The sequence below is a fragment of the Giraffa tippelskirchi genome, chromosome 12 (genome assembly GCF_054371585.1).
Source record: "Giraffa tippelskirchi isolate mGirTip1 chromosome 12, T2T-mGirTip1v1.2.pri, whole genome shotgun sequence".
Lineage (NCBI taxonomy): Eukaryota > Metazoa > Chordata > Mammalia > Artiodactyla > Giraffidae > Giraffa > Giraffa tippelskirchi.
The window spans coordinates 118,451,721-118,478,573 of record NC_137286.1 but is presented as its reverse complement, the minus strand read 5'-3'; the positions used below and the strand labels follow the sequence as shown (position 1 = coordinate 118,478,573).

Here is a 26,853-nt window from a genome sequence, read left to right as displayed (position 1 = left end):
CCTACTACAGCTGTAACTATGTGACCTCTCGGTTTCAGTTTGTCAGTAGTTTCATTGAAGGCTCAGCCCAGATACTGATTTTTGCCTTAACACTTTAGAGGTGGCATCTCATGAGACAAGCTGCAGGCAAGTCTTGCTCAGGGCACTTTTGAAATTAGAAGCCAGCAAATGTGTTTGACTTAGTCCCTCAGCCTACTCGAACACTGGCTACAGAGGTTGAAAACAGTATGATTTTGAGAGGGAAAGACATTTCTTCTTCATGGACAGCAACAACCGAAGAAAAACACTTTCAGAATCAAAAATGTTTTTGCCCATCTGATAGGTGTTATGACAGAATGGTGATTAGGAAAAATAAATTCATCTATATAGTTATTGTTCATGGAAATTAAACATGACCTCAAATACTGCAGAAGTAAACATGCCAGTTTGACGATGAAACTTAGGATCTCTCCACAGTCTTCCAGGATCTCTCCACAGTCTTCCAGTTAGTAAGAAATGCTGACAGACTTTTCCCTGCTATGTACATTATCAGTGCTGTGCCGTTTAGAAATGCTTAATCAACAGAACTAGAAGCACATAGATGCAAAACGGCTTGTTCATTTAAAAAATATATGGTTGCTTTTAAAAGATTAATCCTACCCGGATTTTTAGCTTATACTGCCAAGAGACAATATATACTATAAAAGATACTTATAGACAGGGTTATTCTTTAGAAAAAAAAATTGGCCATGTTTAAGATTTTACAGTGTTTTAGTAACTTTAAAGCTCTCACATCAGGGCTACTAACCATTTAAACTCAGTCTCTGAATTGGTAAAAGCTAATTTTTCCATTTCTGTGATTTCTATAGATAGAATAAAGGTGTTTGTTTTTCCCCTTGGAAGAAATGCTAATGAGGTTTAAGAGCCATGATAAGGAGGAAGTCATTATTACAGAATTAAATCATTTTCCTGCCACATTTATCTAGTAACACAAACTTATTCTGATTCACTGAAAGCAAACTTAGATTTATAAGAAAAAAATCTTATAAGAGTTTAAAACTAGATTTCCTGAGACCACATATTCACACATAAACAGCATTTTCCATCCAAAACACAACACAAACACCTGAGCACATTTTCACACACACCCCCACTTTCACTTTCTCACCCATACTATTAAAAGAGTGAAAAAAAAAAACAACAGTTCATATTTAGAAATCAGACACAACTGACAAAAGTCATTGCTGTTGCATGTTGGTCCCGGGCACTGCTGCTTTCCAAATATTGTCTCTTTTCTCACTATCCCACTCTGATTTTTATGTTAGCAATTATGTCTTAATTTCAAACAATTATTTTCATTCTGTAAGCTAGACTATAACCCCTCCATTTTCTTTATAAATATAATAAGCCTCCTCACCATTAGCAACCAAACACAACCATGTTGGACAGGCATTAAAATATAAACCACCATTTCAGTTAATATAGAGATTTAAAATAATAACATATCATGGTCTCGATTACAGTTTCACACTCACAAAGCTATTTCTTAAATAGTCTGTTTTGGAATACAAACAGAAGAAGACAAGGAGACGATTTTTCAGTAAGCAGAACTCTCAGGAATTATTCACACCAGCTACAAGCCCTAAGTTTAAAGAAAAAAATATATACTATATAACAAACCAGTGAAACTTACTTGACAGTGACTCGATTTGATAAATCCTGTAGATCCCCAGGATGGAAAAGCTGGGCTTCTTTCAATCCAATCTGTTCACAAGCTTTCAAAAAAACGTTTATATTATCCTGTGAAAAGAAGTGGAAAGTGACTGCTTAGCTGAGCTCTCTCTCAGACAAAGGTTACCAATTTTTATGATATAACTTCCCAGCGTCAAAGTCCAATTACAGCAGGCAAAAAAAAAAAAAAAAAAAAAAAAAAAGGAGGAAGACCAATGCAGTCACGTATTTTAAAAAAAAATACTAATCTGTGGGCATGTACAGCCTTTCAGTTTTCCAGAGCATAAACGGCAGTGTTCTCTGATGCCAGGCATATGCTGTTCCTGTGATCTTTGTGACTGGCACGTTAAACATTACCTGTTAGAGGACAAGTGCCTGGCCACTGAGCAGTAATCTACACTTTGATGTCAGGTCTGCTCTGCAAACAAACGCCCTCTTCCCAGCTTTGCACGACAAGCTTCACCTCTCCTCTTTAAAAATAACTCCAGCTACTGACATTCACCCACCCAGAAACTGTTGGCAGGGAGGAAGGGAGAGGAGGAACATTCTGTTTCTATGATTACAAATTACAGAACGACTGTGGAATACCACACCTGGAATCTGGGTTTGGTTGCTGAGCCGGCTCTTGACAGACAAGGAAACCACACTCTAGGACCCGGGAGAAGCCCAGCGTTCATTGGCTGAGCCGCAGGGTCGAGGTGTGGTCCTTCCTCACGCCCTGCACCTGCCTCAGGAGTTGCCTCCACAACCTGAAAATCTCGGTGGCCCTCCTATCTAATTTCAAAACTCAAATCCTCCATTCACAGACCCAGGCTTCTCGTTCACGTCAGCGGCCGCACCCACACTAACAGGGACACACGCTGGTCGAGCAGAACTGGCTGGAGCTTCTGTCTGTACTCTGCGTCAAGAAAGAAAACCCTTGATGGGGTTGAACTTGGGCTGCGGCCATGGGACTCTCCATGTCGGATTTATCAGGTTCTCAGGCAGCAAGAGATTGGTCTCCTTGCCGGCCAGCACAGGCAGGTCCAATCACACCTGCTGGCAATCTACACCCACGGGGGGCGAGCCTCTGGGGTCACCTGAGACCTCGCAGCCCTCCCTGACAGGTGGTGGTGAGGGAGCTGTGAGGGAGAGCTCCTCTTGGGAGCTGCCGCGTGGAGACAGGCAGTTACTCTTTCCCATGTTGGAAAGGCAAGCCAGGATGGCAGAGGAGGGGGGAATCATAGACAGGGAAATGGAGGACAGTGAAGATGCTAAATTCAATAGCTTGGATTCTTGAAGCGTGAGGGGATTTAGGGAAAGGAGAACAAATGTAAGGCAGAGGAAAGCAGTGCTGTTAGGGAACTCAGGGACAATATTAACAACAAAAAAAACCTGTTTGTAATGGCAGGAAATTATTCTAGTGTATTATCAGTAAAAGGCAGCGTGAATGACCTAGCTGAAGGCTGCAATCCATGATTCATTTTAAATAAGAGGTCAAAGATTAAAGGAACTTAATTCAAAAGTTGAACAGCTCAATGGAAGGCATTCAATCTGACTTTGGCTGGGGGGGCGGGGGAAGGGAAGGAGAGTGAGGGGGGTTAATAGTAATGTATTGGCAACAGACCAAGGGGGCAAAAGTGATTATTATGTTACATTCACATAACTTTTAAACCTATACTATCTAATTACCAAACAATTCGAATTAATGGTTCTAAAACTGATCCTCAGAGCAGACGAGAACAAATGATTTGGGGTGTGTGTGTGTTTGTTGCTCAGTCGTGTCGACTCTTTGTGACCCTATGAACTGTGGCCTGCCAGGCTCCTCTATCCATGTAATTCCCCAGACAAGAATACTGGAGTGGGTAGCCATTCCCTTCTCCAGGGAGTTGTCCAGACCCAGGGATCGAACCCGGGTCTCCTGCATTGCAGGCAGAGTCTTTCCCCTCTGAGTCACCAGGGAAGCCCCTACAGAAGTAAATCTCACTTCAAAAAGGAAAAATAATTCATTAGGAGTCTTCCCACAAATTCAATTTGCTTCTGAATGTTATTTAAAAAAAAAGTTAAATTGGAAGTAAATGCATTGAGCTGACAGCCAAAACAATTCTTCACATATTTTATAAAAACATAATAGCATTCATCTAGTTGACAAATATGTACAGATTGGTAAAAACAGACAAAGCCACACACATCTCAAAACCCATCCAAGTATTTAGAAAGAAACCACTTAAAAATTAAAGGGGCTATATTTTGTTGGAGACAAAGAAAAAACATATAATAAATATCAAATTCTGGTTCTAAGTAAAGCCTTTACATTAAAAAGCAGAATCTTTTAAACAGTTCAGTGATGCTCAAGTTAAAAAAAAAAAAATTTATGAGCAAAGTCTAAAATGGCCTATGCAGCAGGAACAGGTTGTACGAAGATCAGAATTGTAACCTAAATCGTGCTTACTGGACTTGAGCCCACTGGTAATTTAGCTTTTGTAATTTCAAAGGACCTAGGCAGAGAGTTGCCTAAGGGGAGAGACAAAATTATTAAATAAAATTTTCATGTCTGTTGAAACATCAAGAAGCCACACCCAGCTCAACATATTAAAAGAGAAGGATTTAGTCATTATTTAGTCGAATCATTTTCCCTTGAAACTAGTAAAGACAAATGAAAGTTAAAACAAAGGGCAGCCTAAGATGAATCTTATCTCATTGAACTGGTATCCTGTACAACAAGTTAGCTCTGCCACTCACCAACTGTGTGGCTTTCGGAAACGTTAGTCAATCTTTCTGGCCCCATTCACTTCATCTGTGAAATGAGTGAGTAGGGGTCCGCAACTCACTACACCAAGGGCTTCCCAGGTGGTTCAGTGGTAAAAAATCTTCCTGCCAATGCAGGAGATATGAGTTTGATCCTTGGGTTAGGAAGATTCCCTAGAGAAGGGAATAACAACCCACTCCAGTACTCTCACCTGGGAAATCTCACGGACAGAGGAGCCTGGTGGGTCACAGTTCATGCGGTCACAAAGACAGACATGACTGAACCACTGAGCATGCATCCAACCCATTACCAAGGAAAATACCTCTTTTGCAAGGGGAGGGAAGCCCAACTCTCCCCTAGCCCAATCCTTCAGGCAAATACCTCACAGCCCAACTTGCACAAAAATCTCAAATCAAAAGCCTGAACTAAATAACTGCAATTCCTACACTATAAGGACCCAAAGTAGCTTTACAAAAATAGAAACAAATAAATGATCCCTGAAAATCTGCAATAGCTCCTCTTAGTTTAAAATTTTTCTATGACATGAATAAAACCAGACAGTATATAAACAGAAAAGGTTATTTTTCTGAAGATTTTTCATATTCTCTTCAATCCCTTTTCCAACCCCATTAGTCTTGAATCAATTATAAGGGCAGTCATAACAGATGTCAGGTGAAGGGAGTCCAGGCGAATGAGAGATTAATGAATTAGGAATGGTACTCACTAACAACTGAGGCAGGAGGCGTGCTCAATCACTTCAGCTGGGTCTGACTCTTTGCAAGCTATAGACCATAGCCCAACAGGCTCCTCTGTCTATGGGATTCTCCAGGCAGGAATACTGGAGTGGGTTGCCCTGCCCTCCTGCAGGGGATCTTCCTGACCCAGGAATGGAACCCATATCTCCTGCATCTCCTGCATTGCAGGCAGGTTCCTAACCCATTGAGTCACCTGGGAAGCCTGAGGCTGGCAAGATAACGAAGCTACAAAAATTTACCAAGATTCCTAGGTTTCTGTGAGTCCACTGTAATACCTTTATTGGTTATCTACTGCTTCACAGCAGATTATCCTAAAACTTAGCAGCTTAAAACCACAGACATTTATGATTTCACATAGTTTCTGAAGGTCAGGAATTTGGGAGTGGCTTAAGTTGCTTAACAGGGCTTCCCTGATGGCTCAAAAGGTAAAGAATCCACCTGCCAATGCAGGAAATACAAGAGACGTGGGTTCCATCCCTGGCTTGGAAAGATCCCCTGGAGGAGGGCATGGCAACCCACTTGAGTATTCTTGCCTGGAGAATCCCAGCAAGGACAGAGGACCTGATGGGCTACAGTCCAAGGGGTCACAAAGAGTCGACACGACTGAGCAACTAACACTAAGTTGCATGGTTCTGGCTTGGAGGTCTGTCATCAGGTTGAAGATAAGGTCAGCTGGGGCTACAAACAACTGAAGGCCTTCTGGAGCTTAAAGGAGCCACTTCCAAGGTGGTAAATCAAGGCTGGCTGTTGGCAGGAAGCCTCAGCTCTTAACCAAATGGAGAGATGCACAGAGCTGCTTGACTGAGTGATCCCAGAGAAAGCAAGATGGAAGCTGCAGGTTTTCATGACCAAACTTCTCATATTTCAGAGCAGGTTACATCAGTTCAATTCAATTACTCAGTCGTGTCCAACTCTTTGCGACCCCATGGACTGCAGCACACCAGGCTTCCCTGTCCATCATCATCTCCCGGAGCTTGCTCACATTCATGTCCATCAAGTCGGTGATACCATCCAACCATCTCATCCTCTGTCGTCTCCATCTCTTCCCTGCCTTCAATCTTTCCCAGCATCAGGATCTTTTCCAATGAGTCAGTTCTTCGCATCAGGTGGCCGAAGTATTGGAGTTTCAGCTTCAGCATCAGTCCTTTCAATGAATATTCAGGACTCATTTCCTTTAGGATTGACTGGTTCGATTTCTCCTTGCAGTCCAAGGGACTCTCAAGAGGCTTCTCCAACACCACAGTTCAAAAGCATCAATTCTTCAGTGCTCAGCTTTCTTTACAGTCCAACTCTCACATCCATACATGACTACTGGAAAAACCATAGCTTTGACTAGACGGACCTTTGTCGGCAAAGTAATGTCTCTGCTTTTTAACATGCTGAACTGGACATGGAACAACAGACTGGTTCCAAATAGGAAAAGGACTACGTCAAGGCTGTATATTGTCACCCTGCTTATTTAACTTATCTGCAGAGTACATCATGAGAAATGCTGGGCTGGAAGAAACACAAGCTGGAATCAAGATTGCTGGGAGAAATATCAATAACCTCAGATATGCGGATGACACCACCCTTATGGCAGAAAGTGAAGAAGAACTAAAGAGCCTCTTGATGAAGGTGAAAGAGGAGAGTGAAAAAGTTGGCTTAAAGCTCAATGTTCAGAAAACTAAGATCATGGCATCTGGTCCCATCACTTCATGGGAAATAGATTGGGGAAACAGTGGAAACAAGTGTCAGACTTTATTTTTTTGGGCTCCAGAATCACTGCTGATGGTGACTGCAGCCATGAAATTAAAAGACGCTTACTCCTTGGAAGGAAGGTTATGGCCAACCTAGATAGCATATTTAAAAGCAGAGACATTACTTTGCTAACAAAAGTCCGTCTAGTCAAGGCTATGGTTTTTCCAGTGGTCATGTATGGATGTGAGATTTGGACGGTGAAGAAAGCTGAGCACCGCAGAATTGATGCTTTTGAACTGTGGTGCTGGAGAAGCCTCTTGAGAGTCCCTTGGACTGCAAGGAGATTCAATCAATCCATCCTAAAAGAGATCAATCCTGGGTGTTCATTGGAAGGTCTGATGTTGAAGCTGAAACTCCAATACTTTGGCCATCTCATGCGAAGGGTTGACTCATTGGAAAAGACCCTAATGCTGGGTAGGATTGGGGGCGGGAGGAGAAGGGGACGACAGAGGATGAGATGGTTGGATGGCATCACCGACTCGATGGACATGGGTTTGGGTAGACTCTGGGAGGTGGTGATGGACAGAGAGGCCTGGCGTGCTGCAATTCATGGGTTCGCAAAGAGTCGGACACAACTGAGCGACTGAACTGAACTGAACTAGGTTACATAGGTCAGCCCTATTCAAGGTAGGAAGGACTATACAAGGACATCAATAGCAGGTGGTGAGAATCACCGGAGACCATCTTGTGGGTTTCATGATCCTCTCACATGCCATACACCAACTCCCTCTCAAGGACCTAATAATTCTCATCCTTTGATAAGGTGACCTCAGAGTCCAGAATCTCATCATACAAATCAGATCCAGGTATGAAGGAGGCTCCTCAGATGTAGTTCCTTCAAAACAGCCCTTGAATACAGTTCTCTCAACTTGAATGCCAGGAAACTAAAGCAACAAAGTTACTGCCCCACACACCCAACACACAGTGGTGGGACAGGTGTAGGGAAGCCAGTAAACACTCTCTAGTTCAGTGTGTGCCCAAATGAAAGGCACACTGATCCACAGAAATTCTGAAATCCTGCAAAGCACAGGTTGGCAGTCCTTCATTAGAATTCAAGGCCATGGAATAGTTCCTTCATGGTTTTTTGCTTCACTCTCTAGACACTTGGTTCCACCTTAAAAATTATCTTTCCCTTTCCTTGGAAAGTAGCTCATGTTTGCAGATAGGAACTTTCTCAGTCTGCTTCCTGATTGTAGAAGTTTGGGGGACCAAAGGTCCCTATATCTTGTAACCTTTTGTCCCTTTCTAAGTTTGTAAAGTTCTTGCAAATACAATTCCGTCAAAAATACTATATGTCTTTTGTGAATCTTATTGCACTTTGCTCCATTAGTCAAAAGTGCACAACCACAAATCCTTACAAGACAAGCCCTTTTTTACCTTGGTCTGCTGGGATGACTAAGGGACACCACCCCTTAAGCTTCTTAGAAGTCCTACTGGTAGACTGGACAGATCTCCAAGGCTCCATGCAGGATCTTTCTAAGATCTTAAAGGATTTAACAGCCACATTCTCTCAGCTTCACTTTTAGATTATCTTATTTTCCCACCAGTGTTCTGAATTCGATCTTTGCTGAAATTCATTTCTCAATTTTTTATGAAAAAAAAAATCATGATTTCTTAACATAAAGAGCCTAATAATTCTCAAAACCAGCAACTCCTGTGGCCCCTCATGTTTATCCTTCTACCCTTATTTTCTCTCTCACATTTTACTATAATCAGGAAGAGAAGGCCAGGCAGCACCTGAACACTCCACTTGGAAATCATTTTAGCTGAAAGACCCAGTTAATTAGGTAAAATTTACAGATACAAGGGACTGACAATCAGGTGTGAATCATTAGAACCACTTTAGAAGCTGGCAACAATACTCGTACAATAAAGCACACAGACTAGACATTAATCTGGAGTAGAAAGATAAACTGTTTTAAAGATGGTGAGTTTGAGATATCCATATCAAGATTCCCAGCTAATAGTAAATTGGGTTTGGAGGTCATGAGAAGTTTTGAGCTTAAAACTTGGCTTGGGGAAATCAAGCACACATTAGTAGCAGCTGAAATTAAGCATATGAATGAGCTGTCTTAAAAAAAGCAAAGCAAATGAAGGAGTCACAGTCAGACACCAATATTTTTAAAACAGTTTAAAAAAGGAAAAAAAAATAGCAATCAGAGAAATCAGAGGAAAAGCAGAAGTAAACAGCATCATGGAAAAGAAGGGAAGAAAGGACTTCCTACCCATCCAGTGGTTAAAATTCTGTGCTTCCACTGCAGGAGGCATGGGTTCAATCCTTGGTCAGGGAACTAAGATCCCACATGCTATACAGTGTAGCCAAAAAAAGAAAGGAAGAGGGTTTCAAGATAGAAAAGTCATATGGTCATATGGAGCTAAGAAAAGTTTCTACAAGGCAAGAATGAAAACTATTCAAAGACTTTGACCATCAAATGAAGAATCCTCAGTCAACATAAACTCCAGGAGTTTAAGGAGTAAATAAGTGAAACTGAAGATTAGCCTGATGCAATGGACTCATTTGAAAAGACCCTGATGCTGGGAAAGACTGAAGGCAGGAGGAGAAGGGGGCGACAGAGAATGAGATGGTTGAATGGCATCACCGACTCAATGGACACGAGTTTGAGTAAACTCCGGGAGGAGGTGATGGACAGGGAAGCCTGGCGTGCTGCAGTCCAAGGGGTTGCAAAGAGTCAGACACGACTGAGTGACTGAACTGAACTGAAGATTAGCCATTTACTATAGAGCAAGAATCATCCAAAATCTCCCCTTCTCAGTGGCAGCAAATAGTCTTGTCTTCAATTCGAGTTTCCCATCACCCCTCCCAAAGCTACCATCTCCCAACCCTCCAATTTAGGACCCTCCAGTGCTGTTTCTGAAAGGAGATGAGTAGGAAAAGCAGTTCTCACCGCCCCTTCTCCTGGACCCAAACGTAGCACCATGGTCTACTTCCTCCCAGCATTTTCCAGGCTTAAACATGAACACAATTAGACTTCTATCGAGTCTATAGATCAGATCAAATCAAAGGAGATCAAGCTCCTCTCTACTCCATTATAAATCCTGAAAAGAGAGTTATGAGAAAGTAACATGAGGCCAACATGAATTTTCTAACAGCAGATCCAAAGGTAACATAGGACTTTGTAACACTTCCCCTTAGAGCCTTTCATCCCATTTTCCTTCCAAAAGCACTTATCCAGTAACATGTTCTCATGTCATCTAAGTAGGTTCCCGTGTTCTCTTATCAGAGACAATGGCATCTGGGAAGCATGTCAGGAGCCCAGAGTTGAATTAATCATATTTTAGCAAGTTCCTATCGGTCAATATTTTGTTATTTTACTGTTTTCCTCTTCATCCCATACCTCCACTCCTCACTCCCACTCCTCACCTTTAAAAGATAATCTCTCCCTAGGTACATACCCTAAAGAAATGATTTTCAAACAAGTACAGTATATGTACATACACATTGATAGCAGTGCTATTACAACAGTCAAAAGGTGGAAACAGCTAAAACGTCAATTAACAGATAGATGGATAAACAAATTGTGACACATCCATACACTGGATTATTCAGACATTAAAAAAAAATGAAGTACTTACACATGCTATAGTCTCGGTGAACCTCCAGAATACTGCAGTAAATAAACAAAAGAAGCTAGACACACAAAGATCACATGGTCCATTTATATAAGGTATCCAGAATTGATAAAGCCAAAACAGAACAGAGACAGAAGGTAGATTATTGGTTTCTGCAGGTAGAGAGGAGGGAGGGTGAAATGGAGAAAAAACAATTAAAAAGTAAGACAGTAATGGAAAGTTTTGGTGGTTGCACAATGCTGTGAATGTACTAAATGCCACTGAATTGGTCACATTAAAATGACTAATTTTATGTTATGGGAATTTCACCGCCATAAATCATGGTGTAAAAGGTGCTTCTGCAAACTCTACCCAATACTCTGCAATGGCCTATATGAGAAAAGAATCTAAAAAAATGTAGATACATGTATATGTATAACTGACTCACTTTTCTGTACACCTGAAACTAACGCAACACTGTAAAGCAACTATACTCCAATAAAAATATAAAAATAAAATAAAAAGGTGTATTAGCATTTACATCTGAATTTTAGAATCAGTTGTTAATTTCTGGCACTTGTTAACAATGCCAGAATGTTATCAGGTATGTGCCAGTAATTAAGAAGTTGTAACCATTGCTGGAAATTGAAATTTATCAATTCTAAAGTCTATGCTTTAGAATAAAAGTCTCCTATCAGTCATGTCAGAATCACCAGAGAGGCAGGCAAAAAGTAATCCCTCAAGTTATGCTGTGCTAAGTCACCTACAGTCATGTCTGACTCTTTGCGACCCTATGAACCGTAGCCCACCAGGCTCTCTGTCCATGGGATTCTCCAGGCAAGAATACTGGAGTGTGTTGTCATTTCCTTCTCCGGGGGATCTTCCCAACCCAAGGATCGAACCCAGGTCTCCTACATTGCAGGCAGAGGCTTTACTGTCTGAGGCACCAGGGAAGTCAAGTGATGCTGGGGCACCAACAAATTGAAGAAGAGCTGACCTAGACTGTAGATACTCAATATGAGGTCCACAAACCATAAGCCTTGGCATCACTTGGGAACCTGTTAGAAATGCAGAAATGCTGTATCTCCACCCCAGCTCTGAATCAGATTCCATATTCTGAGATACTCCTCCAGGTAATTAGTCTTTGTAGACAAGTTTTCTGGCAAATAACAAGGAAGCAATTTCCAAATATGATCTAAAACAGTTTTTCCTTAGTGTGGACACGAACCACCTAGTGATTACAGTGATCACCATTAGACCGCCACCAAAGTGCCTGAAGCTGAAACTCCAATACTTTGGCCACCTCACGTGAAGAGCTGACTCATTGGAAAAGACCCTAATGCTGGGAAGGATTGGGGGCAGGAGGAGAAGGGGACGACAGAGGATGAGATGGTTGGATGGCATCACTGACTCGATGGACATGGGTTTGGGTAAACTCCAGGAGTTGGTGATGGACAGGGAGGCCTGGCGTGCTGCGATTCATGGGGTCGCAAAGAGTTGGACACGACTGAGCGACTGAACTGAACTGAAAGTGCCTTCATTCCATTTTTATGATACCCTAATCATGATCAAAATTATTTTAAACCAACTCCCAAGAAGCACAGTGACAACAGTATGTCCACATTTGCATTTTAAGTATGGTTTCCATTAAGTAGTTTAGTCAAAATTTCAATCAGTTGGCCTAAGCTTTTTTAAATTGTTATGGAAAACTCATCTTCTAGTTTATGGCTTTGTTAATAAATGTAAGCTGTGAAGTAACACACCTACAATTTATGTCTCTAGCATGTAGGTAAACACACAGAGATCCAGCTTCCATACTTACTTGTAAAGAAAGTAAGCAGCTGGTCTTTAAGTTCTCCTTGGGTCTTTACTTCTCGACAATGAAAAAGGCTCAGTCATTTGTTGATAAGAAAGGAATTGAGGACAAGGAGAGCAGTAGTTTTGTCACATGTGAAAACAGGACCCAACCAGGAATGCTTAATAGGAATTGCCGAGGGACACTGAAGGCCCAGGAGATGATTTATGATAACTATGTCAGCAGCTTGGTGAATTGATTTTGTTCCAGCACTGCTTGGCAGAACAGGAGCCAAGCCAGACTGAGAGAGAGAGAACTAAGAGATAGTAAGATAGGGCTGCACCAGGTTAAAGGAATAGAGGGCTGAGTGCTTCAGTAAAAAGCTAGTTATTGAAATGCTTAATCAACTCGGGGTATGATTAACTACACAGAGCAATAATAGGCTTTGTCAAACTGCAGCATGAATTAAGATACAGTCCTGCATATTATCCAAACTAAATTTTACATCAAAAATGAAGTAATTCTAAGAGTTACCTACTACACACACACAAAAAAAATATGTTGACATGGATGCTTAAGAAGTTCTGTCAGCAGCTCATACAAGTCAATACCAGAAAAAAAAAATAAAAAGTGGGAAAAAGACCTTCTATTACTGTTCATCCTGCTCACAGCACCAACGGTCTCGCTATTCACACTGTGCCTGCTGTTCGCGGAACCTAGGGTAGGTAAGGCAAGAGGTAAGAGGCTGGAAGAAGACTCAAGGAGTCGTAGGAACTGCAGACACATTTATTCTCTCCTGGCTGGCACAGCAGCCGTAGCACAGACACACCGTAGTCTCTCCTCTCATGGTTAACCCAGCAGACACAGCCATAATGCAGCCACACGCAGCCTCAGTGTGGCCATAACACAACCTAACCATAACACAGCCCACCAGGGCTTTCCAGGTGAAGCTTATATATGCTTACAGACCAACAGTAGCCCGTGGCCAAGCAAGTACCTTGTGACACACATATGCAATGCTATAAGTGATCTCAGCTGCTACATAACTATTTACAAAATTATTTACAAAACGTGGGGCAAGAGCGAGAGACCATGAAGCAAGAGAGCCTGACCACGCCATCTTGGCTAATTTGCTCTTTCACTTATAGACCTAAACAAGACATTTCTCCAAAGAAGACATGCAGATGGGTAACAAACACATGACAAGATGCTCAGTATCGCTCATTATTAGAAAAATGCAAATCAAAACTACAATGAGATATCAACTCACAATGGTCAGAAAGGCCATCATCAAAAAGTCTACAAACAAAAAATGCTGGAGAGGGTGTGGAGAAAAGGGAACCCTTTTGCACTGTTGGTGGGAATGTAAATTGATACAGCCACTATGGAAGAGAGTATGGAGATTCCTTAAAAGTCTAGGAATAAAACCACCATATGACCCAGAAATCCCACTCCTAGGCATGTACCCTGAGGAAACCAAAACTGAAAAAGACACATGTACTCCAATGTTCATTGCAGCACTATTTACAATAGTTAGGACATGGAAGCAACCTAGATGTTCATTAACAGAAGAACGGATAAAGAAGCAGTGGTATGTGTATACAATGGAATATTACTCAGTTATAAAAAGGAACGCATTTGAGTCAGTTCTAAGGAGGCGGATGAACCTAGAGCCTATTATACAGAGTGAAGTAAGTCAGAAAAACAAATAACATATACTAACACCTATATATGGAATCTAGAAAGATGGTACTGATGGAATTATTTGCAGGACAGCAATGGAGACACAGAAATAGACAACAGACTTATGGGCATCGGGTGGGAGGGGAGGAAGGAGAGGGTGGGATGTATGGAGAAAATAACATGGAAACTTACATTACCTTATATAAAATAGATAGCCAATGGGAATTTTCTGTATGACTCAGCAAACTCAAACCAGGGCTCTATAACAACCTAGAAGGGTGGGATGGGGAGGAAGGTAGGAGGAAGGCTCAAGAGGGAGGAGACATATGTATACCTATGGCTGACTCATGCTTATGTTTGGCAGAAACCAACACATTTCTGTAAAGCAAGTATCCTTCAATTAAAAAATAGACATTTAGATTTATTAAAAAAAAAAAGTTCTGTCAGAGAACAGACTGGTAGCTGCCAGAGGTGGAGGGAAGAGGGACAAAATGGGAATAGGAGAAAACAGTTCTGTCCACAAGTTATCCATGTTGTATATTTCAAGCAAAACAAGTAATTGCTTGCAGAGCCCTGTCATAATGATGCTAAAACACAGATTTTATAAATCAATAAAGCACATTTAATGGAGGAAAACTACACAGTTAACACTTTCGAGGTTGCTGGGGAATTGGCGTTCCTTCACTGCAGCCGCCAGACCCCCTTCAGGGACTCTCTTACAGGTGGTGTGTCTGGATCATCAGCCCTTGTTTAAGTCTCTCCAGCCTCAGAGACTCCCTGCTTTATTAGGCTGACTCATTTTTAGTCATTTCTGTGTCAAAAAAGCCCAAAGACTTCCTCGCTATAATTGTAAAATATTGATCCTAACTCTGCCTACATAATGCAATATAAATCTCATCTTTTCATCTTTCTCCCCCACAAGAGTCCTTGAGCTCTCCTGCCTCATACACTCCACATGGTCCCCCCAACTCACATCTTATTAAATATCCCTGGTTTCCTCAACATCTCTGGTCCCTCACATGACATTTTTCCAGTTCTCTTATTGTCCCAACTGGCCCTTCACTAATAGCTTATTTCCCCAATAACCTCAAATTCTCATGTAAAGAAGCTTACAATGTTTTATTGTTCCCATTTTACACATGGTGAAACTGAGGCTTAAGAGGTATGTGACTTGCCTAGGTCATCCAGTAAGTGGTAGAGCTGAGATTCAAACCAAGTGGTTCAACTTAAGCCCATGTTCTTAACCACTGTATTAAGTTCCCACTAATGCTGTGACAAATTACCATAATTTAATGGCTTAAAACAAGATAAGTCTATGATTTAACAATAGCAGAAGCTAGAAACTCAAAATCAGTCTCGCTAGACTAAAATCCCTATGTCGGCAGGGCTGTATTCCTTCTAGAAGCTCTGGGAGAAAATTACTTTCTTTTCCTTTCTGAAGCCCACTTCCTCCATCTTCAAAACCAGAAGCATTGGGCTAAGGCTCTCTTCCACAACTGTCTATCTGGTTCTCACTCCACATTCCACTTAAAGGATCCTGGTGACCACATTGCTCCCCCTACCCCTGGCTAATCCGGGCTCCTCTCCTGCAGCCCTAATTTCACCCTAATCCTCCCTCGTCTTGCAGTGTGTTCACAGATGCAATGGACTAGACTGTGAACACCTTTGGGAGCTGGTCTGCCTACAACTACCATGTCTTTCTTAAAGACAGGTTCCTGTGTGCTATGTCCTCCCTTCTCAGCATGAAGCATCTGCAACTCAAAACAAGACTCCAAATGTGGTTAATTATGACCAGAAGCCATCACTTGAAAAGTCATTAATAATGGTCATCTGGTAAAATGAGGCTAACAGAGTGATTGTGAGGATGGAATGAGGAAGTAGACATATGATTGGCACAGTTTCTAGCACTGAGGAAGTAATCAGTGAATAGAGAGAAATTATCCAATTTCTCTTGCTACAGGCCATGGCTACTTTGTATTGTGGCATCTATAGTATACTGTCAGCTAACCAAGATCACGGGAGTTCAATCCCTGGGTCGGAAGATCCCCTGGAGAAGGAAATAGCAATTCACTCCAGTATTCTTGCCTAGAGAACTCCATGGACAGAGGAGTGTGGCAGGCTAGAGTCCACAGGGTCATGAAAGAGTCAGACACGACTTAGTGACTAAACAACAGGAACAAAACTGAGATCACATTGTGTTGGCCAAGAAGTTCATTCAGGTTTTTCCATATGGTCTTACAGAAAGACCAGAACAAACTTTCTGGCCAACCCAATACAAGGGCAACAGCCAGTTAACAATGATATCACAGTTCACAGGAAAATGATCTGTGAATTTTAACAGATCAGGAGGCTAGTCTAATTTAGAATAAAAATGAGGTGGATATAAAGAATCTGAATTGAAAATCATGTGACACTATTAGTGAGGTGTCATAGATAAAAGCATAAAATGCATGATTCTATTTGTAGATAAAATAAAATCACTGGATTTATGATTGACTTTTTTCAACTAAAATAGTTAAAATGTATTCCTGATAAAATATCCTTTTGAAGACTGAGACCCATCTGAATTGTTTTAGTTTTAGATTTTGATACCCAGTACATGATCTATGTCTTATTGCTCCAACATCTATAAACTAGACTAAATAAATTTCCCATGTTTTCATCCCACATTTTTTTAAAAAATAAAAATAGGGCAAGTATAAGCTCTAAGGCCAGCTGCCAGAAACCTCTGTCCAAGTTTACATGGATTTACATCCTAGTCCTTAAAATTGAGCATTTTTTCTCAACTATTTAAGGTTTTGCCTACAGACATTGTTATCTTGTCTGCTTTTCCATCAACTCTACCGAGGCCACAACAACAGACACATTGCAGGAATTAAGACAGATACCTGAAAGGAAAAGGATGGTAATATGAATAAGCAAAATATAAATGAGTAAAATAGGCATAACGTCAAGGAGATGGCAAAAGAGAAGAAGGAAACCAGAGACTCTTATCCTGTCTACAGGATACCCCATATAATGGTTGCCTTGGGGAAATGGAAGCCTCCTGTTACCAGATTCATTGAAAAACCAGAGACTGAGGATTTTATCTAAAATCTGAAGGTATGCAAATGTTGGTTTAAATTTTTAAAACAAGAAGAAACTGTGAAAGTCAAACAAAACCCATCATGGGCCATTTCATGACCTCTAGTGAGTCTCCTGGACCCCTCTCATGGGGCCAGTTCAGAGACCTTTTGCTTTAGAACATTTGTTTATGGTGGCCAAGGCTGGCTTCTAGTGATGATTTTCCTTCTTGTTAAATAATCACAAACCATCCCTTTAGTCATCTTTTCTATGATGTTGCTAGGGAATATTTGTAGCTGTGTCCCAAGTTCCTAGAACAGTACCTGGCACAGAGTAGGTGTTCAGTAAGTATTTTTAGGAAAGGAGGGATAGTCCTAGGCCTAAACCCCATCAAGTAACCAATGCCCTGATACCAGTCTTGACACCTGGATTCCAGTTCTTATTGTCGGCATTTGCTCTTCCCTTTCCAATGTCTATGTTTAAAAGGTGCCTAAAGAGAAATGTTCCAAGTGTTTTGTATCTGAATAAAACTGTCATGTATGACATAATCTTACTCTGAATCAATTTTTTTTTAACTCTGCAAGTTAATTACAGTGTTGCTTTAGGAATTCTAATTCATTAATGTTTTGAAAAAAGTTGCCCTCAAGGCTCAAAGTTGGCACATAAAAGTTCAACTTAGATTTAAAAACAAGAAAGTTTTGGAACTCTAGGGAAGTATTCCTCTAAACTTGTGCCAATGCCATGACTAAGAGATTATGGCTAGAAAGAAAACCGGAGTTTCCTGACTTATAGAGCTGCATCATTATGAGGGCACTGTAACCAACTTCAATGTTGACACTAAGTTTCTAAGTTTCTACTCTTGGTGATACTTATCTTCAACTAGGAGTTGGAGAGAAGTAGGGTGACAAAGAAACTTAAGGAAATCTCCTAAAAATACTTCATAACTAACTCAAAATCATCTCTGACTTAATTACATGCCATTTACATGGAGGTATTAAGGCATCTGGATAAAAAGTGAAAAACATGAAAGTGTTAGTCTCTCTGTCATGTCCGACTCTTTGCAACCCCATGGGCTGTAGCCCGCCAGGCTCCTCTGTCCATGGAATTCTACAGGCAAGAATACTGGAGTGGGTAGCCATTCCCTTCTCCAGGGGATCTTCCTGATCCAGGGATCCAACCCAGGTCTCCTTCACTGTAGGGAGATGCTTGAGCCACTCAGGAAGTCCCAAGACATTTGGATATTTAATAGCTAACATTTGTTACCTTGAAGACATCCAATATAATCAGTCTGTTTCCTCAGACCTGATAACTCAGGTCTCAAACCTCAAACCATTTCAAAATACCAATGGTGATCCAGAGAAATTCCAGTAAAAGATACATTAGAAAAAAATATTTACATTAAAATACAACCACAGAAAATGTCATTTTAAAGGCACAAAGTGATCTTATTTTCAGTTAATAGCTAACATTTATGCTATGATTTCTTACATAAGTGTAACAGTAAAATAAAACTGGTAACACTATGGTACGCTTCTACGTCTTTCTTAAGAAGAAAAAGTACTTTATGTTTGTTATTGGTGTTTTGTTTTTAAAGAAAATAGTGAGGCCGGCATACTAGTAAAATAAAAACAGTTTAAATACTGGTGTTTGAGACATAATCACACAGCTTGGAACAGCGGTTCAACTTCCCTTTGAAATAAAAACGTCTTTTTAAAGTAGATTTAGTCATGAGACTACAACTGAGCACTTTTAGTCAAGTTTATTGATATAGTTTAACCTTCAATGTCTCTAATAGGAAATGAAAGTAAAAAATCTTCTAACTCAATAAAACCCCAAAGTCTGATCCAACATATATGCAGTTGTTTCAGTACAGTAATAGGCAAGAAATGGCAATTCATAGAAACATCTAGCCTTCATTATTTATCAACTGTGTAAAAACTAAGAGTGGAGGGAAGAGTTAGGGTTATAGGAGGGGACCCTCTTGTTTACCCTTACCCAGTTAAAGATGGGGATCACGGCAATTGGAATTAGCTCAGCATGAATGCTCTTATTGGCTAAATAATCAAATTGGCAAGGATGAGTGAATCAAAAAGAATTTGCTTGGTGGAAGCCTTTCCCAAATTCACTAGGTGGAAGATCTCCTTCAACAAATCTACAATATCAGCAATAAAATTCAAGACCAGAAAATAGACACTACTGATATTACCATGAAATGGTTATTTTCAACTGGCTTCCCTGGTGGCTCAGACAGTAAAGAATCCGCCTGCATCACGGGAAACCTGGGTTCAATCCCTGGGTTGGGAATATCCCCTGGAGAAAGGAACAGCTACCCACTTCAGTACTCTGGCCTGGAGAATTCCATAGACAGAGGAGCCTGGCAAGCTACAGTCCATGGGGTTGCGAAGAGTTGGACACGACTGAGCAACTTTCATTTTCACACCATCTTCCCCTCTCTTCCCATGCTGCAGCTTGTTATCAGTGTTTTGCATATAACAACATCCAAATATTTTCACCAATGGTCCTTATTACCAACTAGAGATATTCCCTCTGAGATGCAAATGGGGTTTGACCTAGTACAGAGCAACCCTCAATAACCGTCTTCCAAGCAAGGCATATATTTATACTGGCTACTCACCCAAGTCACATTCTAATATTCCTTGAGTACTTTCTCTTCAACCATACAAAATGTATTCCTCCCTCTTACCCAGAAAAGTACCCACAATTGAATGAAAATAGTAATTATATTTGTACTTTTTACATTATTTCAACTTGGAAAAGAAAGGAAACAGAAGAAAGCTTGTTTCTCCTGAAAATACTCTGTCTTGAGGTCTCACGTTTTGGTCTTATTTGTAGAAAGAGCTCAAAAACTCAGAGTCTTACAAGCCTCCTCTCTCCCAATTCTTGGGCTTATTTTACTAAAAATTATTTTAAATGGGATAAATATAGTAGCCATTGCTTGACAGTAGTTTTTAGAAAAGTACGTGATAAAACCTGGATAAGAATATTTAAATTTTATAGCTAATTCCTCAGGTGAATTTTATATTATAGCTGGAAGAGAATAACTAGATGTTTCAATAGTGACTTTGGCATAGACTAGGCTGTACTACTTTGTTGACACCTAGGTACAGGTGAGTGAAGATGAATGAGTCAGAACTAATGTTACACAGGTATAAGAACAATGACCACTAATAACCTTCCAATAAATGGCGGTAGGAACAGACCCATAGATTTGTCTTATTTCTTAGAATAACCACTATGAAGGCAGGAGAAAATGACACATCTAACAGCTTAAGCTAGCTGGCATCTTTGCTCATTTACTTATTCTATGGCTTTCCTAAATGAGGAGACAATTTTCCCAGCCTCTAGAGTCAACCGTACACATTTCTACCCTTCAAAGAACCTGAAAGAATAACCCTTTAGAGCAAAGATGTTCAAACTAAGCCCGTATTTTTCATGCAAGCCTAGATATACTGAGCATTTCTCTACTAAGTCCACTGATGGACAGAAACATTCATAACAAACAAATGATTCATAGTAAAATTTTCTAGGATACCATTGCTTTCAAAGGGAAACCTCAACTGAAACGGCAAGTGTGAGATCAATTCAATCTACAGTCAGCCAGCAAACTAGCACAGGGTAGAGTTTACTTTCTTGATTCTTTAGCTCAGTGGTTCTCAACCAGGATAAATTTACCCTATAGGGGTTACTGGCAATGTCAGGAGACATTTTTAATTGTCATAATTGGGGGGTGGAGAGCACAGTGATGCTGCTCAACATTCTACAATGCACAGGACAGATGCCTACAACAAAGAATTGCCCAGCCCCAAATGTCAATAGTGCCAAGGCTAAAACCTTGCTTTAGAAAATACTAACAAACCATTAGGGGTCCAAGATGACTATAAGTCTTAGGGTTAATAACTTGCTTGATGTTTTCTACACATATTGTAGTTCATGCACACTAATGCAACCCATAGTAAAATATTATTCTGGTTCAATGGCTCTTTTCACCAGCAGAATATCTTGCCTGTTTTTCAGGGTTTTGTTCTGAGGTGGAGTTTTTAATTCTCAAAGTTTTTGAGTTTCAATGATTTGAACACACCCACATTTAACACCAGCTAACTTTTTGTAAGGCTGAAACTCTGGGGTTAGAATTTTTAGCATGGCTTTGTAAAGAACAAAGAGAATTTAAATGACAGGGGAAAATGTATTTCTTTACAAAACTTAAACAAGAAAAGCCGTATCTCTAGAAGATCTATGAATATAATTACTGCCTTCCTCAAGAAAAAAAAATAATCATCTGATCATATGACTGTTTTAAGCAAAGCATTCAATGTATTTCTAAATCATCTTAACATCTCCCTCTGTTGTCATTACTTAGGAGATATTCCATGTGTTTCGCACAGGTCCATCTGCCATGAATAAATCCATTGCCTTAGCTTCATAGCTAAATACCCTTGGGAGTGGACATGAAACGGAAAAAAGTCATAGCTGAAGAAAGGAGAGTAAATAAGAAGTCATGGAAAGAGGGGGCTTGGAACACTATACTCATATAGCTTAACAAACCCTTACACAGAAATTGTGTAATTATTTCTGTATTTGACTTAACTTGGTATCTACCCCATGCAAACCTCATTTATAGAAATCACCTCAACCCATACACCTGAACTGAACAAACCAAAGGAAATGAATACTCGTGACCACAGCCTAGTTAGCCAAGGCCGCTCTCTCACTCAAGGAACTCATCTACCAGTCGGCCACTAACCCATGATATCTGTAGCCTGGAAAGAAAAGGTAATTGTAGACTCACAGATCTCAAAATAAAACTTAAGGTTACCAAAGGCAAAATGTGAGGGGAAGGGATAAATTATGAGACTGAGAGACATACAACACTACTATGTAACAGAAAACGAATAAGGACCTACTGTCTAGCACAGGGAGCTCTACTCAATATTCTGTAATAACCCATAATGGGAAAAGAGCATAACTGATTCACTTTGCTATACACCTGAAACTAATCAACGTTGTAAGTCAACTCTACTCCAATGAAAAGAAAGCAAAAGGTAATCTGATCCATTCAGATTCTTCTCTTAGGAAATGCAACTAAGGGATGCCATTTTCTGTTAGAAAAGGGACAGAAAAAAGTAATCATGTGGAATGCAGCTGCCATGGTTATGCCTGAGCACTAGATTAATGAGAGTCCTCTGGAAAATCCTTAAAATAAAACACTCTTCGTCTCGTTTAGCTTGAAAGCATCTCTGCTCTTAGTTACTAAAAGAAGCATTAGCTACATGTAAAACTGGTGAATCTGATTAAAGTCTTGGGATGTAGCAGTGTGAATTCCTGGTTTCAATATTATACCACTTATACAAGATGTCACCATGGGGGAAATGGGGTAAAAGGCACAGAGAACTTTTCTGTACTGCTTTTTTGGCAACTTCCTCTGAATCTCAAATGTAAAAAAAAAAAAAATAAAGATCTCAAAATAAAAATTTTTTTAAAAAGCAAGTATTGACTAAAACATTTATCTATCTGTATTAGTTTCCTAAGGCTGGTCATAATGAAGTACCACAAACCAAGTGGCTTAAAAAAAGATTTACCGTCTCACAGTTCTGGAGACTACAAGTGGAAAATCGAGGTATTCACGAAGACGTGATCCCATGAAACCTGTAGGAGAATCCTTCTTTGCCTCTTGCAGCTTCTGGCGGTTTGCTGGCAATCTCTGCTCCTCCTTCACTCCAAATCTCAGTTGTCACACGACTTTCTTCCTGTATGTATCTGCCTACATAAGGTCATCTTCATATAAGGACGCCAGTCATATTAGGCTAGGGTAATGCCTACCCTACTTCACTATGACCTCTGGTCCCATATTCCACGTAACAACTCTATTCTCAAATCAGGTCACATTCGGAGGTACTGCAGCTTAGGACTTCAACATATAAACACAGCTCAGAGATACTGTGGGTCAGGTCCCACCACAATAAAGCAAGTCACAGGCACTGTTTTGTTTCCCAGTGCATATAAAAGTTATGTTTATGTGGTCTATTGTAGTCTATTAAGTGTGCAGTAGCAATATGTCTAATAAAACAGCCTACATACCTCAATTAACAAATGTCATATTGTTATAGCATGCTACCCATCATTTGAGCCTTCAGAGAGTCATAGAAGTAACATCAGAGATCACAGGTCACAGAACAAATGTAATAATAACGAAAAAGTTTGAAATACTGCAAGAATTGCCCAAACATAACCCAGAAACATGGGGTGAACACTGTTGAAAAATGGTGCTGATAAAACTTGTACTACTTAGGGTTGCCATAAACCTTCAATTTGTTTTAAAAAAAAAAAAAAAACGCAATATCTGCAAAGTGCACTAAAGCAAAGCACAATAAAATGAATTATCCCTGTATTGTGTCTTTCTTTGGAGGACACAATTTAACCTATAACACTATTCCATCAAAGACCTAATTCTAGGGACTTCCTTGATGGTCCAGTGGTTAAGAAATGCAAGGGACCTTGCAATGCAAGGGAAGTGGGCTTGATACCTGGTCAGGGAACAAATTTCCCACATGCATGGAGCAACTAAGCCTGCATGCCACAACTACCAAGTCCGTGTGCCCAGGAGCCCATGCACCACAACTAGAGAGTCCAGGCACCATAACAAAAGATCCCACATGACGCAACAAAGATCCCACACGATGCAACTGAGACCTGTTGTGGCCAAATACATTATTTTTGAGAAAGACCTAATTCTAGAGCCTATTACTTCTCACAATGGAAATCTTGTTCATTCACTCATTCAAAAGAATTGTTGATCTCCTGTATGTACTAGTCACTATGTTAGGTATTTTGAACACAAAAATTACTAGTATGTAGAGTCTGGCTCAAATTTTATACCTTTCTTCTATAAGTGTCCAAAACTAAGGCTTCCGACATACTACTTTTGAGGAATTATTAGAGGCCAAGCTTCCTAGTCCAAATACAACTGCTCACAGGCATTCAGCAAATGTCACTCTACTATAACTCTCTGCAGCATATTCATTATCTGGTGCTTCCTTGATCATTTGTTAACTCATTTGCCCAATCCCAACTCCCACACCAGAACATAAACTCTTTGTCTTTGTTTCTCCCACACATCCCTATGAAAGCGAAAGTTGCTCAGTTGTGTCCAACTCTTTGCAACCCCATGAACTATACAGTCCATGGAATTCTCCAGGCCAGAATACTGGAGTGGGTAGCCGTTCCATTCTCCAGGGGAGCTTCCCAAGCCAGGGATTGAACCCAGGTCTCCCGCATTGCAGGCAGATTCTTTACCAGCTGAGCTACCAGGGAAGACAATATATATCCCCATACGCTAGAAAAATTCTTACCTAATAGGCACCCAAGTATTTACTAAAAGAATGAATGTGATACAAAAGAACATTCACAGACCAGACTATCTATATATCATCCCTTCCCACTCTCATAACAACCCTACTAGGTAGATGCTGGGACTCTAATTCACACTTTAAAATTAAGGCTTTAAGAAGCTGTGATAGAAAAAAGCATCCTAACACATAAGCATGAGGAAGAGTCAAATGATGCATGATAATGACTTCAAACCAAATGCACGTAGCTCAGTTCTATGGCTCTGGTCACTCTTTATGCTCCTAAATCCAATTAAAAATACTCAGTGTCCTGTAGTTGGGAAATTACCCTATTAAGTGTACCAGAAATACATTTTACTTTAGTTCCTAGAGATAAAATCCAAACTAGATAGAATTTCTTATACTTGAAATAGAAATACTTGGCAAGATCTTCAGATTTAAATATAAAATACATTGGTGCTTTCATTTAATCATAGACTCAGAAGATGGAATAATACTTCTAGTGGCCAACCATAATAAACCACCACTGCAATTCAAATGTTCCAAATATTTGGGGTGTTTGGAATCAAAGGTTAATTTTATTTAAAATGCATGTAATTGATCCAACAAATGACAGTTTAAAAATCTAAGCATTAAACCATCTGAGACTAACTCAAGCCATCTGAAAAGATAGAGTACTTTCAATACAATACTTAAAATTTTCATAGAAGTTATTTCATAAAAGTTATTTCCATATAAAACATTTTATTAAACAATGTTTCTTTCTGGAAAGACTTCAGAAATCAAAGCTCTTTAATTTTTTTCCTTAAACAACATCTCTGACTTGCTATATTACTAGAAGTAATTCATGCATATATGTATATTGCAATATATGCATATATATTAAAATATTTTACCTAACCAAACTTGAGACCAATAAAAATACCCTATCAGTTGCCTAGTCATGACAGAAGTAGAATAGCTACAACTTGGTAAGAAGGAAGCAATTAATATTTAGCCCACCTACTCTGGGAACTTTATATATAGACAGTTGACACTTGAATAACCCAGGTTTGAACTGCACAGGTCTGCTTACACCTGGGTTTTTTCAGTATATTAGAAAATTGTTTGGCGACTTGGGACAATTTGAAAAAATTCAGACAAACCATGCAGCCTACGAATATCAAAAGAAAAAGAGAAAAGCATATCAAGAGTGCATAAAATATAAATAGACACTGTCCTTACATAGGAATAAGGTGAGTGGTATTTAACATAAAATTATGTGTTAGTTTTCTTTCTGTTTTATAACTTTGCTTTCAAGGAATTACATTACAGTACAATATGACTCTCTCTCTTTCTCTCTGTCTCTCTCTCTCATGATTGGAGAAACTGAATATCAGACTATCACAAGTAAGTGGATTTTTTAATGTAACAATGTTTCTAACACTATATCATGAATATGACTGTAATACTGTACGTCATAAAAATTGTATAATGATTCATTCACTAGTGTTTAGGCTTGGCAACTGTAAAGCAATCGTAGTGCTATTTTTTGTTATCAATGCATGAAATGTGAAAGGGTTAAATCTCTCAGTTGTGGCCGACTCTTTTCAGTCCCAGACTGTAGCCCACCAGACTCCTCTGTCCATGGGATTTTTCCAGGCAAGGATACTGGAGTGGGTTGCTATTCCCTTCTCGAGGGGATCTTCCCAGGGATCATACCCAGGTCTCCTGCATTGCAGGCAGATTCTTTACCAACTGAGCCACCAGGGAAACCCAATGCATGACTACATCTAAATAAATATGAATTTCTTTTTCACATTACCTTTTGAATTTGATGTCTAGCATTAGTAATATGTATACTATCCATGGTGGTTTGTATCATGTGAGATAATATTGAGGTACATACTGATAGACAGATGATCCATCTTGTAAATGGATGATGTAAACCTATGGTATCAATAAATACAGTACAGTACCGTAAATGTATTTTTCTCTTATGATTTTAACATTTTCTTTTCTAACTTACTTTATTGTAAGAATATAGCGTATAACACATATAACACACAAAATATTTGCTAATCGACTATTTGTGTTATCAGTAAGGCTTCTGGTCAATAGTAAGCTATTAGCAGTTAAGTTCTGGCAGAGTGAAGTTACATGCAGATTTTCAACTGCATGGGATGTCAGCACTCCTAACCCTTGCATTGCTCAAGGGTCAACTGCATCCTATATTTCAAAAGGAAATAGTAATTTTGTGATTTTTTCCAAAGAAAAGAACGGTACAACTCTTCTTTCTTTCTCTCCTAGACAGATATTTTCTAATAATATCCACTCTGCCACCAACTTATTCCTGTCAAAATTCTGATGAGATCCTCATGCCAACTGTAAACCCAGACATTTTAGTACTGCTACCTTTAATCCAGGCCTTTAACATCTGCAAACACATGGATGGCCAAACAGAAG

The 26,853-nt window shown here is 39.9% G+C and overlaps 1 protein-coding gene across 41 annotated transcripts in view; it reads right to left on the bottom strand.

Moving 5' to 3' along the window:
- Positions 1–26,853, bottom strand: part of LMO7 (LIM domain 7) — a 218,031-nt gene that overhangs the window by 101,686 nt on the left and 89,492 nt on the right. For 15 of the 41 annotated variants that reach the window (XM_081549978.1, XM_081549960.1, XM_081549963.1 and 12 more), the window contains exons 1-2: positions 2,068–2,288; positions 1,673–1,779 (exon numbers count right to left, since the gene is read on the bottom strand). Coding sequence is in view for 10 of the 41 variants with exons in the window: in XM_081549959.1 (XP_081406085.1) it covers positions 1,673–1,779; positions 2,304–2,387 (191 nt within the window). In the remaining 31 variants the exon portion in view is untranslated. The other 26 variants (XM_081550003.1, XM_081549958.1, XM_081549995.1 and 23 more) reach the window with 7 other exon arrangements.